Raw genomic sequence first — 19509 nt, 5'->3', positions numbered from 1 at the left:
AGCTTTAATAACTAACTTATCCTCGAAGGGATCTTCAAGGCCAAAAAGGTGATATCATCTGATGGTATTTTTTAAAATTTAACAGGATGAAAATCTTGTTCTTCGTGATGATCTCCCCTCTGAGCCTTAAAACATAACAAATCTCCCATTCCTTTTTGTAATCAATATTCCCCCGTATAAAGAGGGGAGCTGCTTCCCCTTTAGCACCAGCTTTTATTTGCTTAACCGAAATATAATAACGGTAAATTATTGGCCAAAGCTCCCGTTCTTGAATTATGCTTTTCAGGGCATCAGACAACATTATTCTCTTTCCAAATTACTTCCTCCTCAACTAAATTACTTCCTCCTCTTAAAAGTTGTTTTTTAACTATGCAGTATTGTGCATAGATGGCTGAAGGACCAAATGAAGCCACTAATTCCACTGAAGCTTTCAGATTACTCTTCGTAATGATCCCTCACTCCTCAGCGACGGTCACGTGTAGATCTAGCACTTGGTGCTGAAACATGCACTGTACGAGCTTGTATTTACTTCGCCACTCTTAAGTGTAGATGGCCGCTACACTTAAGAGTGGCGGGCCGCTCAAGATTATTAAATTTCTTGATTTTCTGGACTTTTTTTTTATTTGCTATTCAAATTGTCAAATATTGTTTTTAATAATTGCCCTCCCCCTCTCAAAAATTCCCTGCGTACGTGCAAAAGAAGCTTCTTAACTCCTAGAATTTGAAATCCTAAACAGAGAATTCTAAACTCTAGAACCAGATGCTTAACTGTAACCTGTTGGCAGCCAAGCACCCATTTTTGTATGTAAACGGCACTTGTCGGGATATTGATGTTTGGTCATACACGTGTTAACACATGTTGGTCACACACATGTTTGGTCATATACTTATGGAAAAATATGCGTCTAACGTGACGCATTTTGAATGTCGCCTGACGATGTAGATGGAATGATAAGAGGTTTCAATGCTATCTGGCCATAACACAAATACAAAATCAGAAAATAAAATAAAACAGAGTCGACATTCCAGCATAGAAGTACTAGATGGATCATTTTCTCTGAATTAAAGCATTGCTGGCAATTTTTTGATTTGTTAAATTACATGGAGAATGGCAAGTTTCCAGATATCCGGAAGTAACCGAATCTAATCTTCTAGTAGATTCTCTCCTTAAAGATTGTAGCTCTAGACTTGCGCATAGAAAATGGTGCAGGTGTTCACATTGCTTCGGCAATTAAAAGTCGGCATTCAACAGCAAAAATCCTACAGGAGAACATAAAATAAAAAAAAATTCTTCTTTTTTTTTAAATATAATTCACTACCATTTGTTTATACAAGGAGTGTTTTTGAGGTTTTAAAATATACAAAACACAATTCTGATATCAGAAGCTCCAATTTCTAACTATATTTGTCAATAAGGAAAAAAAAGTGAAAAACCAACAGCGGGTTCTATATATATTTAGAGCTACCAAGAAAAATAAAAAAAATTGCTCGAACTTTTGAATTTAAGCGGTCTCAGCTTGACAAGAACATATTTGAATTACTGCAAACAATATACATTTTGGGATGAATGGTTTCAACCCGTCACTGCATGTCGTCACACAGGGGAGGCAACCGTGCTAAGATTCTCATTAGTATTAAACTTATTACCAATCTCAAAATTTTTGCTCTAAGATTTTTTGGCCCTCTTTGGCAAAAGCTGGTGTTTTGCAGTTCAATTAAAGTGACTCCTTTCTTGGTTAAAGTATCTTTTGTTACTTCAAAATGGCACTAAAATTCTTAACAAGTTTTCATTCGTATGTCTTCTTTTGCTTGTTTGATTATTTAGAGACGCTTGCATAATCTCTATGCAGTTCCAGGCCCCATGGTAGCTGTTACCATACCCCTAACCCGTATAGCAACGCAGAGATGAACTAACTGTGTCAACACAAGTTGTGTTAACACAACTGTGTTATCATTGGTTTGAAACTTATTCATCTGAAACGTCTTTCAGTATTGACCCTTATAATTCAAGATTAATTCCGTGTTGATTTTGATGTTCCTCAAGCGTCTATCCTAGAACCTGTTTTATTTCTTATTTTCATCAGTGATATTTTTATTGCTGTATCTGAACAAACTTAACGAAGTTGCTGTATTACTTGCGATCACAATTTTGTCCCACTTAATGAGGCAGCTCAAGACCCAGTGCTTTTGCATTTGCAGATGATACTCTTGGGTATTCAGATATTAAGGAATCTTCCCTTATCATGAAAATTTATTCTGTCCTAGAATTAACCTTTGCTTGGTTCGGTGTAAATTACCTTGCCCTAAATCCACCTAAATCTAGTCTATTGATTTTTTTCAGATCAGGTTCTTTTTGTCCTTTGGTTCTAACTATTTTACCACTCATGGTGATATAACTCGACCCCCTGATAGACATGTTCGATTCCTGGGCATTTTATTGGACGAAAATCTTTCTTTCAAACATCACTGTGCTCTTGTAAAACTTAAGCTCTCCAGAAACCTAGGAAGTCTTCGGAAGCTTCGTCATTGCTTCCCTGGCTCAACAATAAAGATCCTTTTTCACTCTCTCATTCAGCCTTATATGTACTACGGTCCAACCGTATGGCTATCGATATTCTCTTCTTTTACCTTCCCTGTTTTCAAAATACATATATAAAAAAAAGCAATTAAATTAGTGTCTGATGTGACAGGCCAGCTCAGCATGAACTTATTGGATGGTTAATCCACATACATCTTTCTTTCCTCTTGTTTTAATTTTAAGTATTTTCATGGACTCCTCCATAACTTCTTCAAACAATTATATCTTTCAAATTCTGAACTACGAAAGGAATCTTGTGTTTCTTTTTCTCTCAGAAATGACATTAATATTTTCATTCATAAAACTAATAGCATAAGATCAGATTTTCATCCAGTTTTATGTTGTGCATCCATATGAAATTCCCTACCAGTTGAAATTCGGCTATGTCTTTCTTATGGACAATTTAAAAAAGAAAACCGACCACCCCTTATGCCTCCCTTTTTTTCGCTCTATCTTTTCTTTTCAATTTGTTTAATTCATTTATTTTGATTGGCATGGTAGTTTTTGTTGTTATTGCTTAATTATTATTTTTTCTTTTTTTGTATTTTTTTGCTTCTTCTTGTTCTTCTGTTTGATTTTAGTGCTTTTATTTAATGTTATGTTTAGTCTCCCCCTCTTACAGGCCAAAGAGCCTTTGTGTAGTTCTAAGTTTTGTATTTTTTTTTTCTGTTTCCTTTAAATAAATTGGTTGATTGATTGATTGGTCGAACCTTCTCTATATATTCTACGACCATTGGCCAGAAGTGATCACCTATGAGGAAAAAAATAAATAAATTAACACACAAAACACAAAGTGTCGTACTTTTAAATTATTGAAGTACCGCAGCCTACCCCGAAAAGAATGATGATGAATGTGTTATATTGTTTTCTGTGTTTTTGTTTGTTGTTTTTCCCATGCCTGAATCGTATCAAAGCAGCTGCTGTAGAACGTTGGGCAAGGTTTCATCTGAGGGGAAATTTTTAATTCAAGTGCCGTGTTTAACAAAAGGAAGTGTACCCTGGGAAATCGTCATTTTGTGCCACAAAAAGTATTATTTTATCCAAAGATGGCCAACATATCATTGCACGAACATTTTTAAATAGCAAATCTCGCATTCACACCTTGGAATCATTAAAAGTGAGTTTTAAAAAAGAGGGTAAAGATCCTTCAGAGCCATTGATGCGCATGGGGCATCTAGTCGATGTTTCTGTTTACCTGGAACTTCCTAAATTTCATATGGTTTTCTTAGATCTTATCCTTAAATTCTTTACTTTCTCTTGTTCCAATGACGTTCCTTTCAGCGAACGTATATTACTGAAAGTAAAACCTCTCAATTCCAAGGGAAGTAAACTCCAATGAAATCGTCACAGTCTCCTTGCTCAACAACAACGTTCTTAAGGTAGCCTTGTAAGCTTTCACTTAGAAAGTGCATATACAAAAATATATAGGAACTGTAAAATTAAAACTTTTCAAAGAGAATTACTTTTTATCAGTGATTGGTCGATTGTTTGATTTTTTTTTTGTTTTTGTTTTTTAAGTACATTTCAGGCATCATGAGCTAGAATTCATTCATGAATTTGTACAGGAGCTTTGTCGAAGTAGCGGGAGCGATCTATTAAATCGAAAAAAAAAACGAATTAGTTACAATTTCTAGAAAACTGTGAGGATGTTTTTGCAAAGATTTGAGATATTGGGTCAAGGTAGAACTGGATGTTATATTCCTGCATCTATCCAGGATGAATTTATTGCTGTAATGTGTCTTTGTACTCTCTTTCATTTAAGGAACTTTACATTAATTTAGGTCTGCAAGTTTTTGATACTTGCTTTGATTCAAGAGTGACAAAAGACTTTATTGTGAGTTTGATACAAAATGAAGACAGTCAGCTACTGGCTATTTTTGACGGGACTTCAATCATTGAACGATCCGCTGATTTGCAAAGTATAGTCATAAGAGAGACAATACCGGTCCTTCCCTTGCAATATGAATCAATTGTTTCAACTCGAGATCTTGGTGAGGTAAGTCTTATGTAATATACAGGTACTCTGGCACTATAGTTTGAACATTATCCAATTTAAAAGATTGAGTTTTAAAACGTTATTCTTAAATATATATATATATATATATATATATATATATATATATATATATATATATATATATATATATATATATATATATATATATATATATATATATATATATATATATATATATATATATATATATATATATTATATATATATATATATATATATATATATATATATATATATATATATATATATATATATATATATATATATATATATATATATATATATATATATATATATATATCATTTGGCATTTTTACTAAACGTGTATCATATTTTCCACTTACTAAGGAGACTGGGAGGAGAAGTATAAATTGAGAAGGGTTGTAAACCTCCGATTAAGAATTTTTACCATGGAGGATTGAATGGTGTACTACGTATATTCATCAGCCTTTCCACACCAGAAATGAAATCAAAAAGTACCATTTTCGGCACCGTATGGTACTTTATGATGAAACTTTTGCAACAAATTTGTAAGAAGTGCGTAGAGACAGCTATTATATTTTAAATGAGCCAATATAGATCTCTCTTCTATTTAATGGCATCCTGCTAGCCCAATCAGAAAAAAAAAAAATTACATGCATGTTGACCATGCACAAAGACAATTTCCTCATTTTTCATGATTTGGGGCTCAGAATATTCAACTGTGGGTCTCAAACCATAGAAAAAGATTGGCTCTGTTAATATTCACGTTCCCTGGCATTTTTACTTTCTTTGGAGAAAAATTATGCTCTATGGCACAAAATTGAGACAAAGGCCGCTTTTAAGTGGCACTATCTTTTTCGTTACATAAAAGTCATTGTTTATTGACGATTTATTAATAACATTTGTAATCAATACAACATTCATGTCATTGTCGGTTACAAATTATAAATTAGCTGACAGCTTAATCAGCTTAATCAACTTAATCAGCTTACAATTTATAAATAAACCCTGTCGTGGGGCACAAAAAGGTGGAAAATACCACATTGTTATGGTTTTTCAAGACGGTGGGGTTAGAAGCTCTTGTTTAAGGTCTCAGACTATGACAAATTGATTGGTTATCTTAGAATTTCCATTATTGGCATTTTGACCCTGTTTGGGCAAAAGTTCATATTTTGTGGTATAAAACGGCAGAAAACACCACTATTCTTTGTCATGACCAGTTTTTTTTAACTTAGAAGGGCACTATATATTGCAACTCTCGTTCAAGATATCCCTCTGCCAACATTCTAAATAAACCGTCTGCCAACATTCACAAATTTGTTTTCACACAAAAAACTTTACTACTAAGATTAGACAAATAATTATTGTCATGAATCCTGAATCAGCTTCCAATGGCAGTTTCTTCTAATTAGACTGTCTTTTTTTTCGAAACGTGGTTTTTAAACTTTCAGTTACCACGGACCTTGGTTCGCTGTTTTAGAGGGCAGAGCTTTCGCTTCAACAATGACATAATATTTGCTCTTAAGTTCCCAAGATTTTACAAACACTGAGGTAGATAATATGAAAGTAGGCAATGAAAAGAAGAGAGAAACAGGGGAAAATAGAAAGAAAAGGAGAGAGAGAGGAGGGGAATGGAATAACAATGTAATTACTCTAGCGCCACCAGTGCCACTACTGATGGTACCACACTATAGTATGATATCGCAGCCCACGGTAGTAGAAAGGCCCATATTGCTCCGAACCCAAACCACTGCTGCCATCTACAATTTAGTCTAACGCTGACGGGACATATTTTATTCAAGGATTATCGATCCACTAACAGGTCAATGGCCCCTTTTTTCAAGGTCGATTTATTTGTTGTATTCAAGTGTATTGTCTCTGGAGTGAAGTTTGCACATGCGCATTAACGGGGGAGAGATGTATTGATCCACGAAGGAGAGAGGATTTCGGAGAAATTGATTGCGTAATCGAAGGGGGGAGAATTTCCGAGAAATTAATTGCGTAATCGAAGGGGAACAAAATTTCCGAGAAATTGATTGTGTAATCGAAGGGGAGAGGATTTCCGAGAAATTGATTACGTGATCGAAGGGGGGGGGGAGAATTTCCGAGAAATTGATTGCGTAATCGACTAGGACAAGTGAATTTCCGAGAAATTGATTACATAATCGCTGGGGGAATTTATTGATCCGATAACGGGAAACAGGATCACGTGTCCCCTTCTAAGCCAATCAGAGGGCCTGAAATATTAGCGGGAGAAGATTGCAAAGAATATAAGGAAAGGATTTTTGCTATAGTTTTTATTAGTCTGTGAATTGAATTCAAAGGAGTGAGAACAGTTTGACTTTACTCATTTGGATATATTTGTGCTGATGATGAGTGGACTGTTTACCCTATTAGAAGTTGATAGTGGAGTTGGTAGCAATAATACAAGAGCTCCAAACATTGCGGTGGAAATCACGAGAGGATCACGGCTTTGTCTGGAATGGGATGAAGTATGTGCAAGATATGTGATATCCTTGAACAAATTTAAAAGGGAGGATCAATTATTTTTCGCTGGAAAGGTTGACATAGCGCATGTGAATAGACTTCAATGTGCTTTAAGTGCATTAGTAAAACATATTTAAGACAATAAACAGCATTGCTAATTGTACATGCTTAGTATTATTGTTGTAATTATTCAATAAAATTGTTTTGAAATCGAAAATGTTCCCTTTCTTTTTGTTGTTAGAATGTTAGGCTAACGAATCATGGTCAGTCTAGAGTCAGCAGTCAGAGTGAAAGGATTGAAAAATGAATAAATTTGAGAAAGAGAGAATTAGATCGAATCTGGTGTTTATGGAAAAACATTTGATTTTGGATGATGATTTTCTCGAGTTCTCTCTTCAACGCAGGATATTCTCTCGGGGAACACTTGACAATATAATGGGGACGGATTTTCCCCCATTGGACTATTGTGTGAAACTTTGTCAATGTGACTCAAATGCTTATACTCAATTTATTGATATATTAATTGGAAAAAAGCAGAATAATATCCTGGATACACTTTTGAAAACATTGCCATAGATTTAATGTAGATGGCTCCCCCACCATTCGAAAGATTTGACGTAACAGAATTACTCCTCTGCCATTCCTCCACCCTGAATTTATCGAGTGAGGACGATCAGTTTCGTTTTAGCTGTGAGAGAGAGTTGACATTAGAAACCAAAAAATGTTCTATAAATGTCCCCTAAGCATGTGCACTCCTGCTAGTCAGATTCATTGTGACAGTTACAAAGTTTTTGATGACTGTTTTGAAATGTGCCAATTTTGTAATCCTTTTAAATTACTTAGAGGCTAGGCAGTACAAATTCAAGGATGTAATTCATGTCTTGAAGAGATTTGTGACTCTCACCCTAGAGGAATTCTGTGCTCCAATTGTCACTATGATAAATGTGATCAGTGGGAGAATACTTACCCCGGTATGATTGGAAATAATCGCAAACGTGATTTTAGTTTACTTCTACGAGATTGGTATCGTCGTGGATTTAAATTATTCTGGGAGGAAGAATCTGGTCTACGATTCAACTGTTGGGGTAACAAGACAATTTGGTTTCTGCGTCATCGTTGTGACGACACTGCCTATTATGACTATAAACCAATTGCATTTTATTTGGCAGTTACCAAATGTGATTCACCATTTGAAAACACTGTATGTGATATTGCTTCAAATAGACAGATTGAAACTCGTGAATTTCATAATATGAATGCAAATAGTATCATTGACTATGACAAGAGTGAAGTTACATTATACTGTAGAAAATGTGACCCTGACTTTGCAGCCAATCAAGATCAATGTACAGTGAATTCAAATGATTTAACGGCATTAGTGGTTCAGGACAGTTGCCTATAAACCGAAAAAGAAGAAATCTGAAGTGAAGATTTAAAGACATTGTTGTATATATACATTTTATTAATAAACAAATTCACAAATATTTTTTAAGCACTTTACTCTTAGGGCACTGAAATCAATATTATACAGGTCTGAGAGACTATTTTCCACTAGAAAGTCGTTCAGGCGTGGATTGTCTACATAAATGTTGAGAAACTGCTTGTAAGTATAGCCGCGACATCGGAACACAAATTATAGTAGTGCATGGAAGCTACAGCTTTTAGTCGTCTGATCCTGCACTCTCCTCTGATTTTGAATAATAGTTTTCCCACTGCTCTCAATATAGTTGCTGATGTGGGATGTGTAGAATGTATATGGTAAATCAGGAGAATCGAAGAATTCAATCATTTTCATTGTTAGAAAGGTGCACGGCCAATGACCCGTTAGCACAGTCGACAAACTGCTATTAACAATAATTAAGGTATTGTTGGCACTTTGAATTTTTCCAAGGAAGTCCGAGGGTAGACAATAGGATTTGTACTGGGACATGTAGGGATCCATATTAAATACATTGATTATTTGACTGGTGTTCATGGTGCCAAGTCTAGTAGAACACTACCTTCGAGAGTGATTTCCCAATAGGTTTCATATTGATTTAGTGAGAATAGTGCAGTACTCTCAGCCCATGGGTCGGCGTAAACTCTAAACGCACACTCCCCGTACGTACTATACTCATATCCTGCGTGCCAGACAAATCCAATACAATGATACCATGTGTTTTAGCAAAAATTTCTTCGGTTATACTATTTTCAAATAGTTGCAAATCATGATCTAGGGTTTGCTTGGTCGACTCATACAATATTCTATAGGATTTATCAAAAGATAGATTGTAGAGTGGGATGCCGTTTACTTTGCACACAGGAGAAGAAAGCCCAAACATCTCGAATTTATGTGGACATCCAGTCCACAATCCTATTGCACTAGCGCTTTTTACAAATGCCAAAGTGAGCTTTGACGGAATTTCGCCATTGATAAAGGATGAGTCGGTGAAGGTGCGTGACCCCATGGCAATATGACGTTGATTGGTGATTGTATGAGAAACAAGTAGTTTAATATTATTTCCACTGACTCTCAGTTTTTCCACTGCCAAAGCAACAGAACTCATAACCTTTTGTTTCCGTACATGAAGTATTGCCAAGGTGAGGGAGAGACTTACATCAGGATTGGCAGCAAGTTCTTTTCTAAATATGAAATTGGATGGAGCAAGCGTCAATTTTATATCCACTTTAATATTAGGTGGTAGCCATTGGGGTATACTAAATATTTCATTATATATTTTTTCAACTAGATGTAATTCAGTAGTTGAAGAATTTTCAAATGTATATCTACTATCAGTATTAGTAATCTATTCATATCAATTGGAGGTGCCTCTCAAGTCCTTTTAGAACTTGGGTGTCATCAGCAAGAATTATATGTAACTTGCATAGTTTGAGAGATTGTTGCTTGTGCTCACCAGCGTGCCATTGGTGTAGACACTGATTTGACGAAATAAATTATGTAATATACAATTTTCATAGGTATTCTATCGGCAAGAGTTTGCAATGTGTGATCAGATTTGCGGACTTTCATTTACAAATCAATAAATATTAAAGATTTGTCCGTAAAGTAATTTACAGTGGAATAAATTTGAAAGTGGATATTATCGGAGAGAGGTTGTTGTGGATACAAATCTTAATAGTATCCATGTTTTACACTCACATCAAAATTTTCTGCATTGAATATATTCAATGAGGCGGTGATTGAAGGTTGAGAATCCTTATGCGGTAGGTATGACATCTTAGGAAAAGAAATCTAGTTTCGATCTAACAATTCTCTTTCTAGGGCTTCTTCTTCTTCTACTGTTTACAGTACGTGTCGGCTTTTTCCTTTTTTTCTTTGACAGGGGTGAAGTCTTTCGCTTCTGACCTGAGTAGAGACTGCTGAGGGATGCATTGTTTTACGACCTTTTTAACTCTTTTCCATTTTGTTTTAATCTCTCACCAGTGGTTCGCGCACTGGACCTAAGATTTTCTGAAGAACTTTCTTTAAAATCTTTGCCAGAGCCTCAATCGTATAGTGTAGAGGATGAAAATCTGTCGCAGCCGGTACAAGATATTTTCTAGCCAGAGGTAGTGAAGAGCGAAATAGCTTAGCAAACCAACTGCCAAGACCATAGCCAGACATTGTAGTACGCCCTTTGTAATAGTCCATTCCATTGCCCTGTTGTCTTGGGCCAAGAGTATTAACATAGCAGTCAATATCAGGACAAATGAATACCACTTTTCTGTTAGACATCTTGTTGTTGAACGATGGGACGAAAATAGCATGTAATCACAGCCAAACCTTTTGAAATTGCTAGGGCATTACCTAATTCAGTTCTTAGTTTTAACTGACAGAGTTCCAAATAGGAAGTGTTTACAGGAATATACTGAAGATGCTTTATATTTTAGTGGTGAATATGTTCTTGATTGGTTTTTCGTTCAATAACTCGTAGGAGGGGATCATTTGAATTACCAACCCGGGATGTTTCTACAAATGAAGCGTAGAGAAATATACAAGTGTCCGTGGAGGAGGCAGGCGGGTAGTCTGCAAAAATGAAATTAGTGTTTCCGGCACTTTTACCGTTGATTATATTGAGCTTAAAGCCAAGAACGTCCTTTAGACTATCATTGAGAATAACTTTTTCATTGGCAATGGGTGAACTAATGTAGATCTTGCCCTCCTCCTTTGAATAGTTGAAATGAAAAGCTCCTTTTTTACGAGCGAAAATTCTTTTATTAATAGAACGACATAAATCATTCATACAGGTGAGTTCCTCGTAGGGTAATTCAATATATGGATAATCCATCCAATTGTTCTTTTGAATTATTTCTTGATCACCTGAGGGTGGTGGCGGCCAATCATAGGGTCTAATTTTATTTCATATTTACGATCTTTTCTCAGGATGTCGTAGGTATTTTTGAGAATACAGTCGACAAGAGCCACTTCATAATTTCCGTCGAATTTGATGGTGGGGGAGTTTCGTACAAAAATCACTTGTTCTATTCAAATCATTGTAGAGAGGATCAGAAACATTGGACATGAAAGTCACATAGAAATCATTAGGCATTGTTAATATCTTCAGCACCGACCCAAGAATCAAAATCAGAGTTGTATCCTAGCCAGCGAATAAGCAGCTATCTCTGGCCCCTACGAGTACGACTCTTTAATATCTTTTCAATTTGATAAATTTCACTAGTGTTTCTAACTTTTTGCAGTTCATATTCATAAAAACCACCGTGAATATCACAATCTTTAGTGTCTCGCAGTCGATATGTCGTGGGTTCGGTGTCCAGGATTTTGGACACTTTAAAAAGTTCAGTGCTCCATAAATAATTCCCCTTTTCAAAAATATTGGTGGATCTATTAATTCGAACAGTATCACCACCATTGAATTTCATCTTCACATTTTTTTCTTTTTCACCATTGGAATATTGCTTTAGAAAAGCATCAAATGTATTTTCACTGCAATGAACTTCCCGAGGGCTTGAGTTGGACAATGATCGATGGGGTCGATGGTTATATATCCGCATGATTTTATCTAAATCATGAATAAAAGCAGATGTATTTTTCAGTGTACAATATCTTGAAATTAATAGTCGAATCGTTCTTATCAATCGTTCATCCAATGCAGCCTTTATCGGGCTGTGACTGTGATAGAGTGTTGTATTATATTTCAATAGAACCTTTTGCACATGGGGAATAACAAATTCGCTACCACGATCCGATTGAAATTTTCTATGGCAATCCTGTTCAAGAATACTATCTAGAGCCTGAGCAACTTCAGCACCTCTCTTTGATTGCAATGGGATGGCATAGCCATAGTGACTAAAGACACTGATTGCCACTAGAATATATTTGTAGGGTGCATTGTGACGTCGTTGAATCGCGTCTAAAGTTAAAAGATCCGTTTGCATTATATGCAGAGGGAAAAAGGCTTTAGTTTGTCGATATTGTTTGCCACAAAGCCTGCAATTCCGATGCAGTGTGTAACTCGGTTCACTCTCTAGATACTCTTCTGCTTTTTTTAATGTGCTGCCACCGTCTTTGTCAGAAGCAACTTTAGAAAGCGTTTTAGGGGAACTTAGAAACTCCTTCTTCACCAATATTTTCATAGACATGTTTCAGAACTTCAACCATTTTGAACGCAAACACGTAGTGTAATGTCCACTCCCCTTTTGCACACTGGAGGGTGAATCAATCCGTCTTCGCTTTTGACTAGCAGTCACAGGTGTTATAAAATCATTGCTGCTGCTGCTGCAGCTAGTATTTTCCAATATTGAATCTTCTTCTTTTTTAAATGGTGTTGGTGTTGGCATTCTTGGACGACCCTATTCTCTTAGTTTACTTAAATTTTGCTTACTGCCAATAAGACTTTTGGGAAAGTTTGATGCATTTAGAAAGGCGTATAGATTATTGTCAAATGATAAAAGTCCTTTACGATTCATCACCATATCACAAATTAAATCAACTAGATTATAACTTTTTCCCAGAATTATAATTTGTTTCCCTGCGCTGTCGACTTGATCATCACCACCAGTTTCCATAATGAGATATGATAATACTCTTTTATTCTGTTCTCGATAGGTCACTGGCAATAGGTTTCCAATTGTTGACACTATAGAATTCAATTCCTTCTCCTGTGTTTGCACAGAATCTTGAGGAGATGTTTCCTGTTTAGAGGGATCTGTAACGGTGACGGTGGCGGGTCTCTCACGATAAGGTCTATGTTTGTCCACACGTCGCAATGCATCTTGAAGTAAAAGCAGTTTTTTATCATCAGGAATATTCTCATCATTAATGAATTTGCTTAGATTGTCTTCAAAATGTTCGACGGGCGAGAGGAATAGTTCAAATGGTGTCAATTTATAGGGCTTAGCCATTCTCTAGAGAAAACTGTTTACAAGTCCTGCAATTATTGGCAGTAAAAGTGTAAAAAAGCTACCGCCCGCTTGAAGGAGACGTTTTCTTTTAAAAAATTTTCACTTGTTTTTGCAAGCCAAGGCACGTACAGTCGAACGAAGTTGCTTTTTCTGTTGTCTAACATCTTCTGGCAAGTGTACATTGCTTTCAGTTAAATTTAAACAAAGTTCAGACATTAGATTAACGATATCATTGTCAACACCATGTTTGAGTATGGCCATCCTGAGTGGAGGTTTTGAAGTTTCTAAGATGGTAAATAAATGCCGTTGTTCCAGTAGTTTCTTAAGTGTCATGATGATAATTAACAGCTTTTTCTACTGCTCAACGAAAGATATACTGTAATTTCATAGTCGAAAATGTCGTTTGCAATACGTAGATCCTCGGTTGGGCTCTGATTAAGATTTAAAAAAATGTAGCCATAGGGCTTATTTGTCCTCTGAGTGTACGCTGACAGCAGAAATTTTGGGGTGCCTGGATATATTTGCTTATTGAGAGTTATTAGCGAGCTAGAATCACGAACAAATCGATAGATAATATAGATAGTGCAATTCAAAGCAAGAGTTCTCATAAATTTGCTCTGATGAAAAAGATTGTGTAGAACTAAGGTTATAGAAAATTTTTCATGATGAGAGTGAACACTGAACAGCTTTAGCATTTCCTGTGAGAGCTGTTCAATGGATTCAGACAAATCATCAATAATCAGCCACGAGTTTGGTTCAATACTATTGAAAAAATCAAGTCCCCGTATGAATTGAATTGCTATGGATGTGTCAATAGCTTTTATTTGATCATAGGACTCCTGCCAAATACTATAGCAATGATAAATTTTCTTTGGTTTTTCCAAAAACATTTCATTACAATTTTGAATTATTTTAGCTAAAAGTGTTGTTTTCGCCGAAATTGATGGACCACACAGAAACGATCTGAATGGTGTTTTAAATTGATACATGCTGCTGCTGTTGACAACAGTCGGACTACAACTAACTGTAAATCATACTTATCCAGTGAATAAGTAGTAGTAGTAGTAATTTTTCTTAGATCTATCTACGTTAACAAGAACAACAAAAACAATATTTCATTCATTTATTCGACATGAAAACTCTATTTGTTCAACAGGAACAACATAAAAAAAACACTTGTTCAACAAGAACAAAAACTCTATTTGTTCAAACATTATTGACATAAAAAATGACACTTTTTGTTAAACAAGAACAACGACACTATATGTACAACACTTATTGTCATAAAAAACACTTTTTGTTCAGCAAGAACACTTTATGTAAAACACTTATTGTCATAAAAAAACACTTTTTCTTCAGTAAGAACACTATTTGTACAACAAGAGCACACTTTTTGTTCAGCAAGAACACATACATTTTTGTACAAACACAAACTATTTGTACAACAACAACACTTTTTTTTGTACAATATGAACATGAACATGAACTTAAAAAAATAGCACAGTTGAACATTATGAATTTAAAAGGGCCCCTCCATCCCCCGGGAGTCGCGGGGCCAAAGGCCGGCCGCGAGCGGGACCCCCCCCCCCCTGGGGCCGCGGGGCCGAAAGATGGCCGCGGGTGGGACCCCCCCCCCGGGGGGGAAAAATGTATACAATAGTCGTCGTCACTGCTGCTGCTACAGGTTGGGTTAGGTTTGGGTTAGGGTTGAGTTAGGTTGGGTTAAGTTTAGGTTAATCTATCCAGACCATGTTGATTGCGATAGTATACGCATTCAGCCCGGTCTGAAATACGGTAGTGGCCATCGGGTAGTACACTTACACCATTCTTGAGCACAAAGACTTTGTCGGATATACATGACATTGCATTCTTTTCCACTCTTACAGCATAATTTCTGTAATGTAGAGAGCGAATTGCAAGCACTTGTGCTCTCGGCACTAGGCTACTTTCTACACAGTCTCTGTACACACTCATGTTGAAATTGCTCTTTACAAAATGTGTAAGCACCCCTTTACACGCCTGCCTTACATCCCTATTATGAGTTTCCGCGCAATAAACTTTAGGACCCGGGAACACCCCCTTGGATATCAAATCACTCCCCGTCTCTGATTTTAACATTAGTAGTTGGTTGGGGGCTTGATGTTTCACCAACTCGGGGTAGAGGGACGGATTCCAGTTGGTGAAATCCATCCGCGAGCTGATGTGTTCCCCATTTTCTAAATCCCCCAATAAATCCCCGGTTTTTTTAACAGCAGAGAATCTGTATCCCCATAGTAAACTTGAACCTCCCCCTCCCGTGGTCATTGCACCTTGCACACATTGTAAAAAAACGACAACGAGCTTTTTGGAAATTTCAAATACTTAAATACCTCCTGCTATATTCTTGTTCAGTACCAAACTTCTCTTTTTCCTGTGTAGAAGAACCATGCCAGCCTCTATGCTCATGAACGGTGTAAAATTGGGGTCGGCATTAATCCGTGCACACTCTTGAGGGTTAGTAACGATGTCGGAACGAGATCTATTCCATACGTTTTCCCATATTTTGCCAAAAGCTGAATTTAGAATAAGCTTGTTCATTTCCTTTTCTACTTTAGTGTTTCCCCGAGAGCGTTTATCAACAAAGGTGTCGATAAACGTCTTTAAGTATAGTTTTTGACTGAATTGCAGGACCCTATGCATTTTTGTGATCTTGAAACTATTGTTAACCATCCAGTGTAAAAGCACATGATGAACGACAATAGTCTCCTTAGGGTCCAAATCTGCAATCAGTTTTTACTTAGAGGGGGTCCAGTGCATCCCCATATCCTCAACCAATAATTGATTGTAGGGGCTCAGCGAGTCCCTGGTCACTGGTCGATTGATACACAGAAAAACAAAATCTCTGACTGAATCATGAAGCGCCAATGGAATGTGCCCGTCAATTTCAAAGAACCCTCCTTGTGGCCCATTGTCCTCGACGGTGTTAATGTCGGGGAACTCACAAGGATTCTCAAGCCATTTATAGTTCCCACACGGCAAATATTAGTGAGACATTGCCGAGGGATACAATAAGTTCATGTCCAAGAACACTGTGTTTGACTTTGCAACGGTGCTGTTTTGTCCGCTTGGATCGGTTGTCAAAACGTGATCCCCATGAAAAATAGTCCAGCCCCTAATTTTTCTTTTTACAAATATATGTTTGTTTACATCTGTTAGAAATACTATATCCACCCAATTAATTTTTTAGATCCTTTCTATAGCCAACAACGGCGTGGGAAAATAATATCCTATATCCAGTCCGAAATCTGACTATATTTGGTCTGTGTTTTTGCAGACTATTTCCAACAGAGTTAAAACGTCAGTGGCTAAGTACAGTCTACAATAATCCCACCCATTTTTACAATTCCCCTTTGACCACACCTTCTTGGCAAATTCAAGTTCCTTAGCTCTGCATTCACTGTTGGTGAGTGAATTATAGAAAGCTTCAATTGGAGATAGTTTCATCTCGCTTAAGCAAGCGCCAGAACAGTAATAGTCATATGCATATACACCTTTACAGGTCAATAGGTCATACCTTTCACTGTCTGGAAAGTGCTGTTTAAGTAAAGGAAAACTATCAAAATTGTCACTTTTCTGCACTTGAATCAATTGACTCAATGCCTTGGGAAACACAACTAAAAGAATCTAAAAACCTGATTTTATTCCAGCACGTATGCCCATTATTTACTACCTGCCATTTCAGCTCGAGAAGCACCAACTTCTCGGCCGATTTGAGAATGATGTTATAGGTAAATGAATTATTTACCCATGTACTATCTACTCCCCCTCCCTCCCTGCGTATACGTGCCAGTGCCGGTAAAATAAACTTTAAATCATAATTTGAATTATGAATAAAAACTGGAACAAAAAACTGCTGGCTAACGTTTAAGTTACACGATTGATGCGCTACCCCTCTAAAATTACTACCCCCAGAGGATATTTCCTGCCACAAGTGATTCTGGTCTCTGACTTTCCCCTTCCCCCCTCTTTTCCCTCTAGTCCCTTTCCTCTTATCTCCCTCTTCAAACTCCCCCTTACAAGCCAAACATATTTTTTTATTTTTAATCGCTAGAAGATCCTCTGCGGACAAAACCATTGAAAAACACGTTTTTTTCAATCGAGAAATAGTATAATTAGCGGTGCCATTTTATTTAGTGCCCTAGTCAGAAAATCTCCCTCGTCCAATGTTTCAACTATTTATAACTACTGCATAGTGTTAGAAATGTTTCTTTGCGCTTGGGCGTAGGAAACTGCAATAGCTTGATGTTTTTTGATTCGGTTTGGAAATCGAAGATCGTTCACTTCCACTAACTTCGCTTCAAAATCCAACAAGATTTTATTGCTCTGGAGGAGGGTGTTTTGAAAATTTATAAACCGTAGAATGGCCCTATCCCCTGAAACCGTTTCCACTGACTGGTAGCCATGCCGTCTACAGTGCTTCATATGATTTTGCAACTTTAATTCTGTCCAAAATCGAGACAGGCATGTCGGACAGTAAAAACGTGCACTCTGTATCTTACCCTCCCCCAGACCTCTACTAATGTATGTAATCGGGTTAAAATGGCCAATTGAATTGGGGTCACTAGGTGTTGTGTACAACAACCATACCCAGTGTTTCACCAATTCAATCGACGGACCTCTTACTGGGAACACCACCCCCTTCTTTTTAGAACGAACCCCATCTTCAAATTCAGTTTCATACTGAACCACAGTAACGCCGATATTTAAATGGGCATTGGCCCTTTCAAAAATATCAATAGACCTGAGCGTTACTGGGTATTCTCCCTCTAAACAAGAAAAATCTACAATGGAAAATCGGACCCCTCCTTCCCATGTTCAGCCCAGTGATCTAAATTCATCTTGGTAGCGTCACGTGCTAGAGGCTTGAATGCTGATATGAGGAAAGCGTACTTGAAATATTTTTGATCTGTTTCAAAACAGATTCGCTGGACACCTTGACAACCTTAACAATCGTGATTATATTTTAAAACTGTATCCCTCTCAGACCCCCCACCACCACCCCCTCTTAAAATAAAATCTTTCTTAAATTTACAGATATTAACGATTCAATTTTCAACATAAAGAACTACAGATGCGCTACCGTTTCTGCTATAATTCTTGAGATGTATAACAATGTGGCCTATCCACTTTGAAAGAACACCCTCAAAGTTCTATAAACTGGGATTGACCACTTATATCTTGGTGTGTACATAATGACAGTGACCATCACTTTTTCCCTCATTTAAATAAAACAACTATAAAACAATTAGAACCTTAATGGAATCCCTACCTCCTCCCCACGACTTAATCTGGTTCTCTAGCAGTGCACGAATTCTATCTACATATTCATGAACAATTTCTACAGGGTCAAACACAAAATTACCACCCAAAAGCGAATTAAAAGGGTTTCCAAAGGTTGCAGTGTAGACAACTATTGTATTTAAAATTGTGTTCGAGAGTTGAAACTCAGGGAATGAAGTAAATTGGATATTACCCCCCTCCTCCTCCTCCCTCTCTTGTATATTATCACCAACCCCTCCCCCACATTGTTCAATAATAGGGCTATGGGAAGCCACTTCAGTTGTTTGAAGTGGAAGTATGTTATCAGTGGGGGGAGGGTTCCCTGTTAATTCATTTGTAAAATTCTCTAAAAGCTGTAATGTGTTTGGACTTAGCAAAGGTAAGTCCTCCTGCTCAACTATGCTATAATCAACATTAAAAAAATCAGCTAAAAACTCATCAATGTTATTTTGAATATCGTTAATGATACCTTGCTGTGACATTTCATTGTCACAAAACTCCACAGGCGCGTCTTCTCCTTCTCCAACTGACGAGCAGGGGGGAGACTGTGAAAAAGGAACCAGTACAACTTATAAAAGAAAAATATCTTATTTTCAAAGTGTCTAAATCATCCCTATTTTTAAAATTGGATTATTATTTAAAACGCACTTAGCAGTAGCATTTAGTTCTCTCTCTATATATATTCTGAAAGTTCGTCCTTAATACAATCTAAAAGATGACATAGAAGGTTTTGATTTTGTTCAAACAACTCCTCAAAAAATAATTCATATTAATACTCTTTATC

General features: G+C 36.7%; 1 protein-coding gene across 1 annotated transcript in view; it reads left to right on the top strand.

Annotated features, from left to right (window-relative positions):
- The window catches only part of LOC148954500 (uncharacterized), a 243521-nt gene that overhangs the window by 76814 nt on the left and 147198 nt on the right, over nucleotides 1-19509 (top strand). The window contains exon 4 of the mRNA XM_089086552.1: nucleotides 4360-4574. Coding sequence (XP_088942678.1) covers nucleotides 4360-4574 — 215 coding nt within the window. The remainder of the gene's footprint in view (nucleotides 1-4359; nucleotides 4575-19509) is intronic.

Source organism: Artemia sp. Qi Xiang Cuo, chromosome 3 (assembly GCF_049724085.1).
Source record: "Artemia sp. Qi Xiang Cuo chromosome 3, ASM4972408v1, whole genome shotgun sequence".
Classification (NCBI taxonomy): domain Eukaryota; kingdom Metazoa; phylum Arthropoda; class Branchiopoda; order Anostraca; family Artemiidae; genus Artemia; species Artemia sp. Qi Xiang Cuo.
Note: the sequence above shows the minus strand (reverse complement) of the source record. Positions and strands in the feature narration are given on the sequence as shown.